The sequence below is a fragment of the Echinops telfairi genome, unplaced genomic scaffold (genome assembly GCF_000313985.2).
Source record: "Echinops telfairi isolate 266 unplaced genomic scaffold, ASM31398v2 ScPeMD7_21;HRSCAF=78, whole genome shotgun sequence".
Classification (NCBI taxonomy): Eukaryota; Metazoa; Chordata; class Mammalia; order Afrosoricida; family Tenrecidae; genus Echinops; species Echinops telfairi.
In genome coordinates, this window is record NW_022103918.1 from 8,322,135 (window position 1) to 8,343,995 (window position 21,861).

Genomic DNA, 21,861 nt, shown 5'->3' on the forward strand with positions numbered 1-21,861 from the left:
TGTTCCGGATCCCAGTGCATGCATAGCTCTTTACTAATTTCTCAGGTTCTTATAGCACCTTTTCTTCCTTCTCGATTTACTTACCCTTCTTTTCAGCCTTTATTGTGGTTTTGAAAATAAAATCATTTAAAATGTTTATGTAATGACAGAGGATAACTATTTAAGAAAGCAAGAAAATAAAGTGCAAAATACTTCCATCAGTCATATGTCATTTATTTGTCTGTTAACACCACTCCTAATAATAACACTGGCAGTCAATTTAACAAGTGCAGCTAGGCCCCAGAATATTAAACAACACTGGAGAAGACCAGACTAGTAAAACTAGGGTGATAAAAGTAAAATCTCAAGCTTTTTCTGTCTCTGTCTCTCATTATTTCCTTATGTAAATAATGACAAAGCAGTTACCCCTAACCTAAATAAGTTAATTATGGCTGTTCATATCATACTGAAAAAATCGAATTCGCTGTTATTAAGTTGATTCAGACTCATGGCTACCCTCTAGGACAGAGTAGAATTACTTTTGTGCGTTTCTGAGACTGTAAATATTTCAGGGAAAAGAAAGTCTGATCTTTCTCCCGTGGTGCAGCTGGTGGTTTCAAACTATTTACTTGTGTTTGGCAGCGCATTGTGCAACCACAACACTGCCACGGTGGCATAATTCAATCCAGTGGAAATTGCTTTTCAAACCCTACATTCACCAAAGACGGAAGGTGATTAGTGTCAGAATGAACAGCTCCTGGTGCCTGGCTTTCTTGGTTAGCAAGAAGCTACCATGAAGCAAAGTGCTGGGATTAATTACTGAGCTTTCCGCTGGATCCTCACTAAATGGCCCATGACGAACTGCTAAGGTTTTATGTCAACTTTCTTGGGACAGGATGCTCAAGTGGTTTGGCAGTTAAGATCTAGTAACACCACCACCCCCACCCCCCACCCCCAGTGATGAGATCTCCTTGAGGGTGTGGATTGTTTCCAATGTAACTAGATAATCTGGAAAACTTTGCTTGTGTTTTGCTTGGTCTGGATCTTGCCTCTGGCACAATGACCTCCGATTCTTTGGAACTGACATGCTCACTCTATTGTCCGTCAATGCTGGGAGTCACCAGTGGTCTGCCATCCCTGACCTGGGTTTCATTTGCCTCTATTGTCCCAAGTCTGTCATTTTTCTGTCAATCTTGGGTACATCCACCCTTACAACTACTTGAATCAGGAGAAGCCTCCAGCTTAATTTCTGATCCATGGACTAAAACTTTCCCAGACTCAGAACCTACCTGCTTCTACAACTATGGACAGATATAAACCGCTCTGACATCCATATATATAGATATATATGAAAGATATATACCAGCTATATTCCAGATATATACCAGCTTCACTGGTTTTGATTCTTTTGTGAACCTAACCAAAGACGTTTGATATCAAGGGTGGTTCCAGAGAAATAAAATTGGAAGAATGATTTTCTAAATTGTCTCTCAAGTCTAATTAGTTTTAAAGACAGTGATAAATCTGCCTCCATGAATACTGATAACTCTCCACTCGTAAAGAGGGCACTGCCAAAGGCATAGGGACTTTGGTGTGTTAGCTCTACCAGTATAAATGCGCACAAATGGAATGCCTTCAGGACGCACTTTTTACCAAGACAGTGAGGATCAAAGCTTGTAAATGGAGCTCCAGCATCTTTGAAGACTGCTCTGATTTCTGTCTTATGTAAGTCAGATTTGACATTAAAATCTGCTCTACTTCAATTAAGACATTGGACGTAACTACAATGAGATTGGTTGGGCCATATGGTAATAGATGTCAAATGGCAGCACTTAATCAACAGAGACTACATGGATGGGCATGGTTACTGTAATTGCCAGCAGAGTCAAAAGAGTCATCAGACAGTCTGACTCATATGAGTTTCGGGCATTAGCTTCTAAGACGGGAAACCTACTAAATATTTACTTGATCTGTCCAAGTGAAAGAACTCGCCATCACCTGAAGTAAATCTAACTAAAGTAAGTCTAACCAGAATAGGTTCACAATCCCGCAATCAGTTCTCAGACTCGTCAGTTTACAGACCCACAGCCTCTTGAATGAAGCGGGGTTGGGTTCTCTTGAGTAAGAACCCACAACATCGACAAAAACTTATGTTGTTATCTTTTTTCCAGCCTTTCCCAAAAGGATCTTTGGCCTTTGAAAAGAGTGACTGTTCAGGGATTGCTGGCTGCTGGCTCAGAACTGACAGTAATTCCAAGAGACTCAAAATGTTACTGTGGTCCACAGCATCCGAGTGTGGGAATATGGAGTCTTTGCTCAAGTTTGTCTCACAGAGGGTCCAGTGGATGCCTCAACCCAATGTACAGTAGTCTATCCAGTTCCAGAATTCATAACTGAACTAGACAGACATCCCTGGCATGAAGAATAAGGGCTATTATGGTAACAGAATTAAATGGAATCCAACAGAAATGCCTCTACCTAGGCTAAAGTTTTTGTTGGTACCATGGAGTCAGTTCTGGCTCGTAGTGACACTGTGTATATCAGAAAGAGAAACTGACCAATCTTGTGCCATCCTCCCAATGGTCCTTGTGTTTGAGCCTATTTTTGCAGCCACTAGGTCAATCCATCAAGGGTCTCCCTCTTTTTTTGCTGCCCTTCCACTTCACCAAGAATGATGTCCCTTTCCAGGGACAAGTCTCTCCTGATAATCTGTCCAAAGTATGTGAGATGAAGTCTCACTATACTTGCCTATAGGATAACAGTAAACCAAAAGCAATACCACGTTCCTGGAGGACCTACAGAAATCAGTGCCGCCAGCAAGGACCTGAAAGAGGTAAGAATGGTGATTCACGCCACGCTCCCATTTTATTTGCTTGCATGTTGTGCACAAAACAGATGGATCTTGGAGAAGGAGAGTGTATGATTGTAAATTGAGCCACCTGGTAATCCCAATCCCATCTACTGCTTTAGATGTCATGTCATCGCTTGAACAAAGGAACGCATCGCCTGGTTCCAGCTATTGAGCTGGCCTATGCCTTTTTCTCAACTCCATTTTCAAAAGATAACCAGAAATCATTTGCCTTCAAATACAAAAGTTGAAACACCCATACTTTCCTACCTCAGGAGGATCTCAAGTCTACAGTGCTATGACCTAATTTAGTCCACTGAAAACCTGAGCACCTGGTCCTGCCCACAGACATCACACTGGTCTATTACAGCATGATATTATGCTCCTGTGGCCTCCTAAGGAAGAAGGTAGTAAGTACTACCTACAATCATATGATCAGTTGTGAAAACCAGAATTATGATGTTATGGATATTTCCTTCTGGTATGTAGCATCAAATATTTTGGTTTCTATAACTTATGAACTATAAGATGTAAATTAGATAAGTGCATTTTTAGTATATGTGTGTTATTTGTATCATGTTAGTCATACATATGGTTGTATAATTGTCTTTATTAGAGATTATATATGGTTCAAATATATGTGTACAAGGACCAAGGTGACAAAGAGCAGTTTGCCATAGTTAACGTTTGGTGTCAACTTGAATGGGCCATGATTCTTGGTGGTTGGTAGTTAAAACCTAATAATTCCACATGATGAGATCTTCTTAAAGGTGTGAACTGCTTCCAATATAAGATCTATGAAAAGCTTGCTTGTTTTTTGCTGGGTCTGGAGCCTATAGCTGGCTCTTTGACTTGATGTCTGGTTCTTTGACTTGAGGCAAAGCTTGTCATATTGCTTGTTGACACTGAGTCATCAGTTGCCTGCCATTTTATCTCACCTTTAATCCCATCACAGACAGCATTGTACTTCAAGTAGACCTTGCAATGCCACAGTAAACCTCAGCATAATAAACCATATATTTTTTCTGCTTCAAAATGGTCAATAACTGTCCATTTGAGCTCACTGATGCCTAGAATGTAGTTTTTCTCCATATGTTCCATTTCATTATCTACAACCTCCAATTGTCCTAGACTCATCATACTTTTGTTTGATGATAGTTCTGAAGGAGCTCCGGTGGAGAAGTGAGCTGTGCACTAAGTTGCCAACCACATGATCAGCAGTTTGAACCCACTTACTGCTCCGCAGGGGAAAGATGAGGTTTCTAGTCCTGTAAATAAGTCCTGAACAAAGGAGCAGTCCTTCCTTGTCCTACAGGGTAACACCCAGTTGGAAATGACTTGATGGCAGTGAGGGATATTTTTATTTGTTTAATCAAAAAATTTATGACAGTTACGTTTTCAGTTTTTTAAGGAACTGGCTCCAGGCGCAATTGTGCATTCCTGAACTGCCTCCATATGCAATTGTGCATTCCCACCAGTCAAAGATAAAAGTTCAATTTTCCTATATCTTCTCCAACCTTTATTATTTCCTGATTTTGGGTGGTTCAATTTTGCTTTTCTTAGCTATCCTAAGGGAGTGTAATGGTATCTCCTTGTGGTTTTGATTTTTCCCCTCTCTGAAGACAAAATGACACAGCACACAAAACACACTGAGCATGTGTTTGATAGCCATTTGAATACTTTTTGGTGAAACTTCCATTCAAGTCCTTTGCCTATTTTATGATTGGATTATTTACCATTTTGCTTTCAATTGTCAAAGTAGTATATATTTTTGGTGATTTGGTTATTGTTGGATGCGTGGTTCCTGAAGAGAGTCTCCCAGCAGGAAGCTGGTGTGTTCACCTTTTCAATAAAATATTTTAGTGAGCAAAAGTTTTTCATTTTCATGAGATCTTATTTATTTTGCCTTTTGCTGTCTATGATTTTATTCTATCAAGTAACCTGTTGTTGAAAGATAGAAATGACAACCACAAGCATTGCTCCTGCGTGTTCTCCTAAGAATTTTATGGTTTTAGTTTGCACATGTAGGTCCTTGGTCCATTGTGAATTCATTTACGTGTACAGTGTGAAGCAAAAGATTTGTTGTTCTGCATGGGAACATGGCACCCTTGTAAAATATAATAATTTGACACGATTGTGTGGGTTTCCTTCCGGATTCTTGATTCTATTGTCTTGGTGTGTGTGTGTGTGTGTGTGTCTATTGGTGTGTGTGTGTGTCTCTATTGGTGTGTGTGCGTGTGTGTGCGTGTGTGTGTGTGTGTGTGTGTGTGTGTGTCTATTGCTATCCTAGTACTCGATTCTATTGTCTTTGTGTGTGTGTGTGTGTGTGTGTGTGTCTATTGCTATCCTAGTACTTGATTCTATTGTCTTGGTGTGTGTGTGTGTGTGTGTGTGTCTATTGCTATCCTAGTACTTGATTCTATTGTCTTGGGGTGTGTGTGTGTGTGTGTGTGTGTGTGTCTATTGCTATCCTAGTACCAGACTATATCTGAGTACAGGAACTGCATGGTGTACTTTAAAGTCAGGACGTTAGACTTCCTACTTTGTTCTTCTTTCAGCAATACTAGCTAGTTAGGGTCTCTTGCCTTTTCATTTAAAGTTGAAGACTGGTTTTTCTATGTCTGTCATGAAGGCTGTTGAAATCTTGATGGGAATTGCATTGAAGCTATTAACAATATTAAGCCTTTTAACCCATGAACATGGAACATCTTTCCATGTGTTTAAGTCTTTCTTAGTCTCTTTCAGGAATGTTTTATAGTTTTGGTTGTGTACGTCCTTCACATCCCTGATTAAATTTATTCCAATATATTTCATTCTTTTAGATGCTATTAAAAATGGGATCATTTCTCTAGTTTCCTTTTTAGATTCTCATGGCTGAAGTATAGAAATGCAATAGATGTGTTTCCCTTGGACCCCACAACTTTGCCAAACTCCACAACTAGCTCTAGACATTTTCTTAAAGACTGTTTGGGATTTTCTATATCTAGGGTCATATGACCTGTAAATAACTTTTACTTCTTCTTTTCCAAACTGGACACCTTTTATGAGTATAAGGGACTTCAAAAACGTATGGAAAAAGATCCCATTATGATTGATTTAGTTTTTCCTTCAGCTTTTTGAAGCTTCCTCCTGCTTATTTTCTTGGTTTATTTCTCTGGCTAGGATGTTGTTTTTGTTTTGTTTTGAATCATTTTATTGGGGGCTCTCAGAACTTTTATCACAATCCATCCATCCATCCATTGTGTCAGACATATCTGTACATTTGTTACCATCATCATTCTCGAAGCATTGTCTTTCTATTTTAGTCTTTGGTATCAGCTCCTCATTTTTTCCCATCCTCCCCACCCTCCCTCCCTCATGAACCCATGATAATTTTAAAATTATTATTTTGCTATGTCTTACACTGTCCGATGTCTCACTTCTCCCACTTTTCTGTTGTCCATGCCCCAAGGAGGGGGTTATATGTAGATCCTTGTGATCAGTTCCCCCTTTCTACCCCACCTTTCCTTTTCCCTCCTGGTACTACGACTCTCATTATTGGTCCTGAGGGGTTTATTTGTCTTGGATTCCCTGTGTTTCCAGTTCTTATCTGTACCAGTGTATATCTTCTGGTCTAGCCAGATTTGTAAGGTAGAATTGAGATCATGATAGTGAGGGGGACAAGCATTAAAAACTAGAGAAAAGTTGTAGGTTTCATCGTTGCTATACTGCATTCTGACTGGCTCATCTCCTCCCCGTGACCCTTCTGTAAGGGGATGTCCAGTTGCCTACAGATGGGCTTTGGGTCTCCACTCTGCACTCCCCCTCATTCACAATGACACGATTTCTTGTTCTTTGATGCCTGATACCTGATCCCATCGACACCTTGTGCTCGCACAGGCTGGTGTGCTTCTTCCATGTGGGCTTTGTTGCTTCTGAGATAGATGGTCGCTTGTTTATCTTCAAGCCTTTAAGATCCCAAACACTATATCTTTTGATAGCTGGGCACTATCAGCTTTCTTCACCACATTTGCTTATGCACCTGCTTTTTCTTCAGCAATTGTGTCAGGAATGTGAGCATCATGGAATGTCTGGCTAGGATTTTTAAGATAAAACTAAATAGAAGTCTTAAGAACAGGCACCCATGTCGTTCCCCATTAAGTTTAATTATTGGTTGTTGGTTTTTCATATATATATGCCCTGCATCACAGTGAGGAATTTCTCTTCTATTCCAAACTTTTAACAAGAGCATATTGGATTTTATCAAATACCTCCTCTGCATCCATAGATATAATCACTTTGTCCATTTCCTTTGTTTTATAAGTTGCATTATGCTGTATTAAGTTGATTTTATTTGCTAATGTTGACTCCTCCCAGATTTACTCAAATAAATTCAATAAGTCATGATGTATGACTCCTTTAATATTCTGTTTGCTAGTATTTTGCTGAATATTTTCACATCTTTATTCATAAGAGATATTGGCTGGTAGTAGTCTTTTTTGTGGTATATTTTAACTTTATGTCTTAAATCAAACTTTAATGGTAAATTTAAATGTAATTTAAATATAAATTTATATTTACATTGTCATCAGCAACATACTAGTCTATAATACTACAAACTTCTACAATAATTGCTTGCATTTTTAAAGTTTATAGCATTGATGGTTTTACTAATTAAGCAAAAAGCCATGTTTGTTTCTGAGGAGCCCCCACCCCCCATGTATAACATGGAAATCTATTCCTCTATTACCTTCCCTTGGAGGATCAGCACATGCATACCAAAATGACAGAAACCATTAAAAATATACCTACTTGCTCCAGTGAACTCTTCCTTTCAGTGTCTGCATCTCCCCAAGGATGGCAAGGAGGAGAGATGACTTCCCACATCCCACTTGGCCCACAATCATGGTTAACTGACCTAGAGAAACGAGACCAAGGCCAATGGCAGGATGAGATATGCTTCTCTCAGCAACATTTAAACACATTCATAAATGGCTAACATGCCACAATCACTGATCAGTTATTGCTCTACACCAATAAGGTATTCTTGTCAACTCTCACTGACTCCCAGAGATCCTATAGGACAGGGTAGAACCGCCTTTGTGGGGTTCTGAGATGAAAAATCTTTGCAGGAGGAGAAAGTCTCTTCTTGACCCTGTTGAGCAGTTGGCAGTTTCAAACTGCTGCCCTTGCAGTTAGCAGCCCAACATATAGCCCAGTATGCTACCAGGCACTCTCCAAGCATAAATCGTTTAGTAAAATTACAATAGGTGAGAATAGCTGATATTAGTAGACAGGGCAAGGAAATAATTGCCAACCTCATCTGAATTAGTTTCACTTTTATTATTTAATTTACTCAAGAAAAAAGTCAGTCTCAACTAAAATAGCCTAATAATTGGAATGAAAGTGACCTTGCTTAAGCTAATGAAATATTTTCTTCAATATCTCACTTTGGTTTGTATATATATGTAGCAGAAAAATTCTAAACTACTCAATTTCATTCCAGATCAAAACATATTTTATGTAACTTTGTAGGTATTAAAAAATTATTAGTTTTATATGCTTAAATATCTAACATTTCATCAGTCTCATCAACAGAAAAATTTTTAAAAAATCTTTTAAGAAATCATTTTACTGAGGACTCATATAGCTCTTATCACAATCCATCCATTGTGTCAAACACATTGGTACATTTGTTGCCATTTTCAAAACATTTTCTTTCTACTTGAGTCCTTGATATCTGCTCCTCATTCCCCCCTCCCCCAGCCCTCCCTCCCTCAAGAACTCTTGATAATTTATAAAAATTTCTTTTTCATGTCTTATACTGACCGATGTCTCCCTTCACCCACTTTTTTGTTGTCGGTCCACCCGGGAGGGGGTTATATGTAGATCAATGTGGTTGATTTCCCCCTTTCTCCTCTCATCTTACTCTTACCCTCCCGGTATCGCTACTCTCATTATTGGTCCTGAGGGGTTTATCTGCCCTGGATTCCCTGTGTTTTGGACTCTTATCTGTAGCAGTGTACATGCTCTGGTCTAGCCGGATTTGTAAGGTAGAATTGGGGTCATGATCGTGGGGGGAGGAAGCATTAAAGAACTAGAGGAGAGTTGTATGTTTCATCAGTGCTATACTGCACCCTGATTGGCTTGTCTCTTCCTTGTGACCTTTCTCTAAGGCGATGTCCAATTGTCTACAGACGGTCTTTGGGTCTCCACTCCTTAATCCCCTCCTCATTCACATTGATATGATTTTTTTGTTCTGGGTCTTTGATGCCTGATTCCTGATCCCATTGACAACTAATGATTGCACAGGCTGGTGTGCTTCTTCCAGGTGGACTTCGTTGCTGCTAAGCTAAATGGCTCCTTGTTTATATTCAAGCCTTTAAAACCCCAGACACATATCTTTTCAGAACCAAGCACCATCAGCTTTCTTCACCACATTTGTTTATGCACCATTTTGTCTTCAGCGATTGTGTCGGAAGGTGAGCATCATGCAATGCCAGGTTATTAGAACAAAGTGTTCTTGCATTGAGGAAATACTTGAGTAGAGACCCAGTTCTGTCTGCTACCTTTATACTAAACCTATAAATATATGCATATAGATCTATTTCCCCATCATCATATATACATATATTTATAGATGTACATGCCTGTATTTGGACCTCTATAAATGCCCTTTGCTTCCGAGTTCTTTCCTCTATTTCCTTTTACTTTCCTCTTGTCCCACTATCATGTTAGGCCTTGATTTGTGTTCCAGTAACTCCTCTCAGCTACATTGTCCTTGATCAAGGCCCACCAGCCATCTATGCCCTCCTCGCTATTGAGTTTAGGTCATGTGTTGTTTAGTACCCACTCACATACTTTAAAAATATTTTATCAAACAAAATGGAAATCAAGTGTCCTGTTGTTTATATGACATGACTCAGTAAAAGAACAATAAATAACCTCATAAGGTACACACTATAGTAAAATGGATGATTCATAATTTCCAGGCATCATCACAGTGATTGGATTAAAATCCTAATGATCTTGAAGTTGGCACAAGACTGGGCAATGCTTTGCTCAGTCATACATGAGGTTACCATGTGTCAGAGCTGACAAGGGAGTGGATCATGAGTGCCACGGTATAACTGTTGTTGTTTACTACAATCAAGCCATCCCCTCCTTCAGTGCAATCCCATGGACAGCCAAATGAAACACACCCAGTCTTCTGACATTTCTTGTGATTGCTTGTAGATAAGATCCTTGTGATCCCTAAGATCTCCTGTGGCAGATTTCTAAAAGCAGATCACCAGGCCTTTCTTCCTCGTTAGTCTCAGTCTGTAAGCTACATTTTAGTAACTTTAGCATCACAGCAAATGAGAGGTGGCTGTGCATAGACAAAGCTGAACCCACTGCCATCAAATCGATTCCGACTCCTAACAACCCTATACGGGGTTTCCCAGGCTGTACATCTTTACAGAAACACAAAGCCTCATCTGTCTCCTGTGGCACAGCTGGTGGGTTTGAACTGCTGACCATGTGGTTAACAGCCCAATATTTAACCCATAAGAGCACCATAAGAGCACTGTTAGCATAAGAGCACATAGATAAGTACCTATAGATAAATGTTACATTGTTAAAAGAAGCTTTTTCTTTTCTTTTCTCTCTCTCTCTCTCTTTTAAAGGTTTAGTTATCTTGTAAGGAGCCCTAGTGGTGTGGTGACCAAATGATCACCAGTTTGAACCCAGCAGCCACTACACAGGAGAAAGAAGTAGCATTCTGCTTCTGGAAAGGTTTGCAGTCTTGGAAACACTAATAGATAACAGATTTTTGTTGTTCTTATCTAGAAAACCATGGTTGTGATCATTATTAATAACAAAAAGAGTATTGAATGCTCTTACCTGTTGGAATTCGAATATCTATATTAGATAATGTAGCTAAACCACTGCCCCATGAAAAATATCCATTTGTGACCTAAAGAATAAGAATAAAGACATAAAATTATAAAATTAAGTATAAATGTGATATTGGAGAACAGTTTTTTTAATTAAAATTTTTAAAATTTGAATGCACTGACAGACTTTCAACACAAGATAGGGTACACAATGATCCACTTCTAGCTTATAGATATAAGTACATAATGGGCTAAATGAAAAACAATGAAAATTGGAAACAAAATAAGGGTCTTTGAAATTATATAGCATAAATACATGCTAAAAATATACCAATTTTAGCTCAAAATTTGGAATTACTGGATCATTTCCATGTGAATATTTTTAAAACTTGATCATGCCAACTGTCTTCCAGTGTAACACTTACACTTATTGTTTTCTCACTGATAGACAAGTTGAGGGGTATTTCTGGTGATGCAAGGTATCCATGATTCTAACAGAATGGCTTGGTAAGCTTAGGAGAATGAGAACCACTAACTATATGTATGTATTTATCTTTATTCATTAGACTTTAAGAAACCATTAAAAATGAAATAGAGCATACATAGATAAAATAGAGCACCCAAAAGAGGCAACCTTGTTTGGTGGCATAAACCTCAGCTATTGACAAAGGCATTCAGCCAAAGTAGCCCATTTGTTTTGAAAACCGTCAAGTGGACTCAACAATGTTAGCCGTTGTTGAGGGCGATGAAAGGAGGTCCGGTGGAACCGAAGCACAGGGAAGGAGGGGCAGAGACAGATGAGGGAGGAAGGGTGCCTGAAAGTTCAGGGAGAAACTAAAGATACAACCTGATCACAAATTAAGATTTTATTTTATTTCAAAAACCATGCAATTCTGAGAATATTCCTGGTTAGGAATGGAGAAGCCTAGATTGGCCCAAAGGGTTCATAGCATTCATGAATCAGAGCGTGAAACACTTCTTTCCTTAGAAAGCCTCAACCGGGTTTTCCACATAGGTTTTCCTCTCCTTTAGAAAATGTGTGGCATGGTAGAGACAGCATGTGATTTGTGATGGGAGGAGGTGGCAAAAAGGCTTTACAAATACTTCCTGAGCATCCACTGTACATGATGCGACATGTGAGGAAGCGTGTAGGCTACAAAGAAGGCATGGTACACTTTCCCTGCTCCCCAAGAGACAGCAACCAGCTAGCCCAACACACCCTGAGCAGAAAAAGTGTGATCCAAGACAGCCTGGGCTAAGTCACGAGTAGAGGGGACAAGAGGGGAAATAAGGACAAAAGCAGTTCAGAAAGGAAATTGTTTATGTTGAGACGAGTCAAAAAACTTCTTGGAGAAAGTCTTTTTAAATATATTGATTTTTAGCTAAACAAATATTTTATATACATTGAATTTCAAAGAAGATATTTCCAGATAAAGACCTCGAATAAGAAAAAGCCTATTGTCAGTAAATTGTGATGTGGAAAATGAATGAATCAAGCTGGTTAGAGCATCAGTTTATGAAACCGGGCTAAATGGTGAAGAAAGCTGATGGTGCCCAGCTATTAAAAGATATAGCATCTGGGGTCTTATAGGCTTGAAGGTAAACAGAGACCATGTAGCTCAGAAGCAACAAAGTCCACATGGAAGAAGCACACCAGCCTGTGTGAGCACAAGGTGTCAAAGGGATCAGGTATCAGGCATCATCAGAACAAAAAATCATATCATTGTGAATAAGGGGGAGTGTGAAGTGGAGACCCAAAGCCCATCTGTAGGCAATTGGACATCCCCTTACAAAAGGGTCACAGGGAGGAGATGAGCCAGTCAGAGTGCAGCGTAGCAACGATGAAACAGAACTTCCTCTAGTTCCTAAATGCTTCTTACCCTATCCCCCACTATCATGATCCCAATTCTACCTTACAAATCCGGCTAGACCAGAGGATGTACACTGGTACAGATAGGAACTGGAAACACAGGGAATCCAGGACAGATGATCCCTTCAGGACCAGTGGTGAGAGTGGCAATACCGGGAGGGTGGAGGGAGGGTGGGGTGGAAAGGGGGGACTGATTATAAGGATCTACATATAACCTCTTCCCTGGGGGACGGACAACAGAAAAATAGGTGAAGGGAGACATCGGACAGTATAAGATATGACAAAATAATAATTTATAAATTATCAAGGGTTCATGAGGGAGAGGGGAGCAGGGAGGGAGGGGGAAAATGAGGAGCTGATGCCAGGGGCTCAAGTGGAGAGCAAGTGTTTTGAGTATGATGAGGGCAACGAATGTACAAATGTGCTTTACATAATTGATGCATGTATGGATTGTGATAAGAGTTGTATGAGCCCCTAATAAAATGACACTCTTGAAGAAATTATACAGCCTCAGAGGCTGCTTCTCAGAGTCAGTAAGCAAGGAGCCAGAAGAGGCGCAAGCACAGATGAGTTTGGGAGAGGACAAATATGGAGCTGACCTAAGCCCCACATGACAGCCTGTGTGTTTGCAGGGAACTCGGAGATAAGGCTATCAGAGGAAGGAGGAGGCTGAAGGAGAGAGGAGGAGGTGGGAAGAGTGGTGACAGCCCAACAGCTACTGTCGTTATGGAAAATTATGTCGATAAGAGGCAGGCAGCAAGATTGCCAAGAAGTACGGAGGGTCAGCTGAGGCTGGAGAGACTATATCTGAGGCTGTGCTAAACTCTCCCCCTGTGTCATTTTCTCCATCCCACGGAGTGGCCTGCATAAGTGGTGAGGATGCATCAAGTCGGCATGCTACAGAAAGGTATTCGTGACCTGAGAGAAAAGGAAAGGACTCAAGTCATCGGACGATTCAGGTAGGCTGCAAAATAAGAGGAGGAAAAAAGTGACGGCGACAGTGACATTGACACCAGAGAATTCTGAAAGGGCCAGGATTCTGTTGTCCGTCTCTGGCATTGTAGAGCAATGGGTCAGGTACTAAGAAGGGAGAGCTAAATGCATAGCTTGGCTTTACCATCCAACCCCCAAACCTGCTTCTCTCTAATTGGGGTGGGCAGTCCAAGGCTAGTGGTAAAGCCCAGAGCAGCCAAAATAGCTGATTTTCTCAAAGAGCTCATTTCAAGATTCTCCTGGTTCTAATGGCCAGAGGCCCTTGACTTCTGCTGAAATCTGGCTCAGTCCTTGAACAGCACGGACCCTACCCTCCATCTCGTCTGGAGCATCAGCCAGCACGTGTTCCTGTGGCTGCCTGTTCTACCTAAACACATGTGTCTGGGTGATGGGATAAAAGCTCAGCTTGAAATTAGATCAGTCACTGGTGGGAAGCTGGGTAAATGTACAAAACCCTGGTCTAAACTTTCTCCCGATTACACTTACTAGTTCATTTAGTTCCGTAAGAAAGGGGTTTATAGTATTGTCCTTGAAGCAGGAGAAAGACGACCTTTCTACTCCCATGGAGAGTCACAATCTCAGAACCCCAAGGGGCAGTTCCACCCTGTCCTGTAAGGTCACTATGAGTTGGAATCAACTCCATGGCAGTGGGTTTGGTTGGAGAAACTTCTCTATCAATTATTTATTCTGTAGCTAAACACAAATGAGAACTAAAGGAAATACATTGGATATTAGCTCTTGGCACAGATTCAGAAAAAAAGCTTTCTCCAACTATAAATACTGGAGCAAAATCTGTTTGGAAGATGGGTCAGAATGGAAAATTATCAGGATATTGAAAATAATGTTATTGGCAGTAAGGATCATTATACAGCAAGTTGGAGACGCAATTTGGAATAGGTTTTTGCAAAACTCAAGCACAAAATAATAAACTATTTATATAGGAATTCATGAATTCAAATAACCTTTATTGCAATGTCCTCTGTCTCTACCGGACGTAGACGGCGGGTGGACTGCTCATAGCTGTCCAGGTGATATCTTCCAGGCTGCTTCCTGTTTATAGTTTTCGGCGGCTGCATTCCAAGTGAAAAAGAACACAAGATGCAGCTTGTGTGAAAAAGCAGAAGCTTACTGAACATTAATCCACATGGCCACTTCTCCACTTGAATTCCAAGAAAAGTAACAAGTAAATTGTATGTGACATATTCATGATTTCAATGGATTCACCCCCAGAAAACGAAGTACTAATAAAAACACTATGCTGTAAGCTTACCTAATTTAAAAACCTCTAAATACAAATGACATATGATCCATGAGTTAAAGGAGTAGGATCCAAAATATTTTGGATATCCAGTGATAACTTTTAATTAATTAACCAATCAAATAGTTAAAACAACTATATACAATGTAAAAGGACAACCAATCAGATTAATTCAGGTCAAAACAGAATCCACTTGTGAGGCTGTCAGACTTATAAAGCCTCCGATATCACATTATTGATCGTCTTCTGAATAATGGATTTTGAATCTAAAGCAATCACATAAATCACAGTGTACATTGGAGAGTGGGAAAAGTAGATTGCTCTAGGATTCCCCCCACCATGATGCTGATTCATAATGAGCCATAATGATTGAATGATTTAATCTACTTTGAATGTAATAGTCAAAGGACTAAAACCTCCATTATAAAGAGGGTGCCAGCTAAGATTTGATGAGCTTCGTACTTAAAATGAACTTGAATTAGGGCATCACTAAAAATCAGTTCAATTAATCATTTGATTTTAATTTCACATACATAGAGATAAGTGGCTAAAGAGAAACTAGAAAATTAACCTCTGCAAACCTCTAACTTGGAAATATTCATAAACATAAAAATTTGTCTCAGGAGTATAATGAGTAAGTAATTCAATACATACAATTTTCTGTCTTAGTTAAACACCTCTAAGAGATTATACAGGCTAAATAGCAAAAGAGTCCAGATTTAAAATATTTTCCTCCTGTAACATCAGGCTTAACATTTTAATAAACCAATTGAATTCTGCATTGAAATTAGGCATGGGCTAATATAGATTCGGTAATTTAGATCTGAACAAGATATTGCTCTTCCAATTTAATGATTTGGTGTCTCAATAAAAAATCAAATAATTAAATAGGACATTGCTAGACTACAATCAAATAATTAGACGTTAAAAAGCCACCGAGAAGACTGAACGTAAAACACTAGGAATGGTTCTATCACACAGAAAATACTTGATGAGTTTTAATGAAAACAGAATCCTAAATTGTATTTTTGCTTTTGCCCCCCGCCCCATCATCCCTCATTCCTATAACTGACTCTGTCTGGAGGTTCAGTGCATGAGATGTTGGAGAAAGCCACTATCTTTTGAAAGCTCGGTTTGTTTTCCACAAAACAGATTGAGACCTGTGCATAAAATCCACTGGCTTCTAGAGTCTTCGAATCTATAGTAGGGCTGCTCCAGAAGTCCAAGAGGAATGACTTCATACCCTTCACAAAACCCAGGAGGGGGGAGAAGATGTGTTGACAGAGGCTTGAGTTGGAGTTCACAGATGTAATGTGAAGAGACTGGCTCTAGAATGTCACAAATTCTCCATGGAGATTCCACAGCCCAAAACACTTAACTCTAAGCTTTTACAGAATGCATAGCATCTGAAGCGCCCTCAAGAAGGGGTTCCATTAGTGTGATTGTAAAGCACACAGCTTTTTTCACTCTGTTTTCAAAACTTTGTCGATTTGTGGTTTGGCCCATCAGCAGTGATGAACGACCCTGAAAGACATCAGAAGCCCAGTCTGGTTTCAATAACCCTGAAGATATTGGAGGCTTTAGAAGGGGATTCTTTTTCCTTCCAAAAGCCTTTCCTTGGTTCAATTTTTCTTCTCTCTCTCTCTCTCTCTCTCTCTCTCTCTCTCTCTCTCTCGTCTAATGCAAAACTCCACAAACTTCCTAACGTCATGAACGTGACCTCTTAGCATCCTTTCCTTGAGGCCATCTCACTCTGCTCATCCCCAAGTCTCTGAAAGCTGATCCAATGAGCTATTTGGTAATATCAAATCATCCAGAGCACGGGGAGCTGGTTCTAATAAATTGTCTCTTTAAGAGTGTCCTGTTGCATGAAATGATAGGCACTGTTTAACGTAGTGCGTGTGTGTCCGTAGCTACACGATGGCAAGCAAGCACTCGAAGGCAGTCTTGCTCCTATGTATGTCAACATGGGCAGCAGTTTCTTTTCAGACAAAGCTGCACCTGCTGAATAAATGACTTCACAAAAAGTAAAAAAGGAAGAAGAAAACTTAATTAAAAACAGACAGTAAGTCTAATAGTGTAGCCAAATGCTCATCTGCATTAGTCTTAGTAGTTTTTAAAATGATGTGAATAGAAACTTAATATAATTTCATGTCTTAGTAAACACTTGGTGATTTCCAAGCTATTCTAGGCAGGAGACTGCATATGCATTTTTATTTGATCACATGATCAAATTTTATTTGATCACATTTTTATTTGATCACTCGATATATTAGTATTTTCCCTAATACTAACATGAACAATTAACATTAACTTATGACTCATTCAGAATAATATCCTTCTACTTAAATATTCTGAAATATGTATCATTTTAAGGACCTAGAATGTTTCTGGCAAACTGAAGCAAGGCAAAGGAGCAAAGGTGTAGATTGGGACAGAGCATGTCGCAGTCCATGACAATATTCTGGGGCTACATTTCCCAGCCCCCCTTGCTACTCCCATGGAACTACCTGGGCCAGGGGACCTTCCTGAGAATCTTATACATGAGGGAATTCTTTGCAAACCTTGGGTGTGCGTGCAGGAGACAAGAGGCACCAAGGCCATTTGTGTTGTCTGGGAAAGATCTCTTCCTCCGAACAGTCTCTACATAAAATTCTCTTATGATGCCTTACGTTTTCCAAAAGTAAATCTTTTCTTGGTAAGACAAGAACCTGAATTCCATCAGCACACACCTTCAAGGAAGTAGTACGTATCATCTAGTTCCATAGATGTACAGCTGACATAATAAAACAGGACAGAATCCAGTTGTATCTCCAGTTCCGACTTCCCTTTTTGTAGATGGCAAGTGAGCTATGCCAAATGATCACATGCAAACTATGCCTCTGGATTCCACCTCCTCAACACCCACCGGCTTGTTTCTTGGTGTCTCCACTTCGGACAAGGGAGAAAAAAGTTTCCTGTCACTGACCTAGGAGTCAAGCCCACACCCTAGGTAGGATCACCCATGAGTCTTCTTTCTCCCTTATTCTCTACATCTAGCCCACCAGAATGCCTCCTATCAGGTCAGCTTTAAAAATGGATACTGAATTGTATCATTTCTCACCATGTCCACTCCAATTTGGCATAAAGTATGAATCAACAAGCCTGGAAGCACAAGTAAACACAAGTAAATGATTTCCTATTATTATTTACATGGAAAAATCGTACCGACCAGAATTTTCTGTGGCTACTGAGTAAATATTTGTGGTGTGAGTGAGGAAACTAGTCCAGGAGTTAGGAGTTAGGAGACTCCGAGTTTAGTTCTGATTCTCACTTAGAAATCCTATGATTTTATTGAAATCAAATAACCTGCAAACTCAGTATATTCATCTGGAAAATAACAATATTAGGTACATAACACAATGTAATGTGTTCAAGAAGCATAATACACCAAAAAGGATTTTTTAAGCAAAACTCCAATATAGCTGCATGTAGGAGTACTAAGCTTATTTTGTATTATTTTTATATAAAGCCTGCATTAAAGATCTGCTCAGCTTCCTGTTATGTTGAACATGTACTAGCACTGTTGGATAATTGTGTCATGATTTATAAAAGCAAACCTTATGCATCTGTTTATTGATTTTTTCTTTTTATTTAATGGACTTTCTTGTAGAAGCAGGTGCAAGTTTTCTTCATATAAATAAGCTAAAAACATGAAGCTTAGAGTCTATTATAACTACACTCATCTGAAACCATGCATTCTGTTAGCATTGACCCATAGTCACAGCCTCCAAAGCAAAAATTATACCCATGAGGCAGAGCAGATTATTCACCCAATGAGACAGAGCAGAGCCTCCCCATAAGTTTGTGAACGCAGATGGACACAAGTCTCTCCTGGGAAGGAGAGCTCCTTCCTTGTGGCTTACAAAACAAGAAAAACCACTTACAACACCCGTGTGCTTCTTACAGGACTCAAAAGGAAGAGAACCTTCACCAGGTCGCCAACTGTCATCGCCTATCTCATCACTCAGGAGAAACTCATTCAGCTTTTGAACACTGCACAAGGCAAAAAGGGACAAGCAGGAAATGGGTTAAAAAATAGAACAATCACAAAAAGGCCATATAATTCAAATGGTTCTAGCTACATTAATGGAGCCTCGCCATCCCTTTTCTCATGCCCTACACAAGCCTGTGAGAGGTACTTCTCAAGACCAACTGGGAATTCAGCTGGGTGATCATGTATCTAAATTACCTGCGAAGGGTTCCTGGGAGATAGGATTTCCAGGGCTCATAGCAAAATCCCAGGAAAACGGAGATGAGTGGGTGATCCTAAATTCGGCCAAACTTCCTATACAATTGAATTTCTTTTTTAATAAGACCGTGGAATCGTAGATGAACCAGAAGCATGGTGGTTATAATAATATCAATAATGGAAATGTTCTTACTATTTTAATTTTACAAATGAAAGGATGTAAGGTGCAGAGAGGTTAATTAAGCTGCTCAAGACCACTTAGCATATCAATTGCATAGCTGAGATTAAACCCCTGCCATATGACCCCAGAGTCCATGTTCCCACTCTGCTTAAAAGAAAAAAGAAAAAGAAAAAATACCTACCACCATCATGTCAATTCCAACTCAGTTATCTGATGGGATAGAGCAGATCTGCTCCTTAGGATTTCTGAGATAAGAATCTAAAACACACAGACTAATCTTTCCCCCTCAGAGTGGCTGGTGGGTGTGAATCTGTGTTCAGCAGCTTCACACACTGTCACCGGCACTCCTTTAATTCTGTTTAAGTACCAAAAATTACACAGATTTTCTGAACTGGCAAGGTTTTGCTAGTCAGCGTGTCACACAAGAACCAGAAACCTCAACATCACACGGGAACTTAGAATTTCAGGTCCCACCTCTTACCTACTCAGTCAAAACATTCATTTTAAGAACATTTGACGGCGGTTCATAATCCTATGATTTGAGAACCCCTACAATGGAAGAGAGTTTAATTCCAACTCGGGGCAACCGCGTGTGTCAGAGTAGGACTGCTCCATAGAGCTTCCCATGGCTGATTTTTCTGAAGGACATCACCAGGACTTTATTCTGAGGTATCTCTGTATCTACAACCTTTCCATTAGCAACCAAGCCCATAACCGATTTGCACTCCTCAGGGACTCTGTGGTGTCCCTCGGCTGGGCAAAAGACTCCATGACCTACCCACATTTCCCACTGTAATCTTCTTAGAGCATTACCATAAGGTCAGGAGCAAAAAACCCAAAGCATCATGATTGGAGAACATCATCCTATAAATAAAAATTCACGAAAGGGGAATTCTGTGTACTTGCAGAGGAAAAGACATGCACCTCTGAGCATGCCGAGATGCAAGTGGACAGACCAGTGTGTACCTGCAGCACTAACTATAGGGGAAGTGGTTTACCTTTAATAGGAAACTAGAAAAAATATCTTAGAAATAAAATTGTCCTTTTCTTTTAATTGCATCTGCGCTTCATGTAGTCAACTTAATGTTTCCTTATGGGTCTGCAGAGTTTGTCTTTGTGGCAGACTAATAGAATAATGAGAAGCAAATTGAATTCAGTCTGTTGCCCATGATCATTAAGCCCTTGGGTGTTGCATGCCATAGAAACTTCTGCCCTTTCCATAGAAAACATTACGATGGCGAAAAGGCATTAGGGCAGTCTAATGATTAACTTTCAGGTGGCATTTATAGGGAACTGGGAGAAAGACCTGGTGACCTGCTCTCAGAAAGATTATCCCAGGAAGAGTCTGCGAGGCAGTTATGTTCTGTCACAAGGGGTGGCTCAACAACACAGCAGCTGAAAACAGCCAAAGCGAACTTTATTCAGGAAGGGCTTTGGTTTACACTCTCTGTTCTGGGCCGGAGAGGCACAGCCTGTGAGCAAGGCCTGACCGTACAGACTCGAGGGACACAGTGGTAGCGATGCCTCACGATAACATTTTCTTCACCTTAAATGGCAGCTCCTCTTCCACTTTATAGGTTTTAAGGGTCATTCTCACCTTGTGCTTTGAAAAGATTTGAGTTCAAGGAGCACAGTTTTATAAATCAAAATAATAATTGTTACACAATCTCACACTGCCCACAAAGCTTAAGTCCAGAGAGCCAGGCTCATTTGCCTTTATAATTCTAAGTCCAACTGTGCCAGGCACACGTTGCTTCATAAATGCTTGCAGAATAGATCAAAGAAAGAAGAAACCAATGATCCAGACATTTAAGCTAAATCGGTAGTTTCGTTGTGCATTTCACTTTTCTAGGACACACACACAAATCATATTATGGGATATGGGATAAATGAAGTTCATTTTTCATGAGCATCGAGATGCAAGGATCCCTGAATGAAACCATTGGTGGGAGGGGTGGTTTCCTCTTTAGAGCCGCCCACTTCAGACTCCAGTGGCGGTGAGTATTGACATACTCCAACACTAATCCTTCTCCGAGCAGCTTCCTTCCTCCCCCTTCCTGTTAACACTTATTCCAAGCTCTCTGACTGAGGGCTCCTGCTCCTACTGCTCTTCTGCTTGCTGTCTTTTTTTTGTTATTCCTGTTGATTACACACATCTCTCCCACTAAACTCTGAACTCCGTAAGAGCAAGGGCTTTCAACTCTAGCCCAATGCCTAAAACGCAACATAGTAATTCACTCATAAAATAGCTAATGAACAACAACAACAAAAAATAGCTAATGAACAAATACATGGATAATGGAGCAGTTCTTATTCATATGAGGTTCTTTAGGAAATCAAAGGCAAAGAATTATGGGAAATGTGTAATTCCTGACTAGGGATGAATTGATTTCCACCCCCCTGCCATGGCTGTGTTTTCACAAGGCAGCATGGCGTCCCTTTGCCTTTTAGCGCCTTTAACATCTTGTTCAAGGTGATCAGAATCTTATTCTCCAGCTCTGTCACGACACTCTCCACATCAAAGTGTGTTCGCCAATCAGAACTAGTTGCCACTGAACTGAATCCAACTCCTGGAGACCCAGGCGTGTCTGAGTCGAGATGTGCGGTCGGTGTCAGTGGCTGGTTTCCTGAAAATCCTGGATGGC

General features: G+C 40.1%; 1 protein-coding gene across 1 annotated transcript in view; it reads right to left on the reverse strand.

Annotated features, from left to right (window-relative positions):
- Nucleotides 1-21,861, reverse strand: part of ABCC9 (ATP binding cassette subfamily C member 9) — a 142,792-nt gene that overhangs the window by 69,508 nt on the left and 51,423 nt on the right. Inside the window, exons 14-17 of the mRNA XM_045288405.1 lie at nucleotides 18,731-18,839; nucleotides 14,509-14,616; nucleotides 10,691-10,763; nucleotides 7,619-7,724 (exon numbers count right to left, since the gene is read on the reverse strand). Coding sequence (XP_045144340.1) covers nucleotides 7,619-7,724; nucleotides 10,691-10,763; nucleotides 14,509-14,616; nucleotides 18,731-18,839 — 396 coding nt within the window. The remainder of the gene's footprint in view (nucleotides 1-7,618; nucleotides 7,725-10,690; nucleotides 10,764-14,508; nucleotides 14,617-18,730; nucleotides 18,840-21,861) is intronic.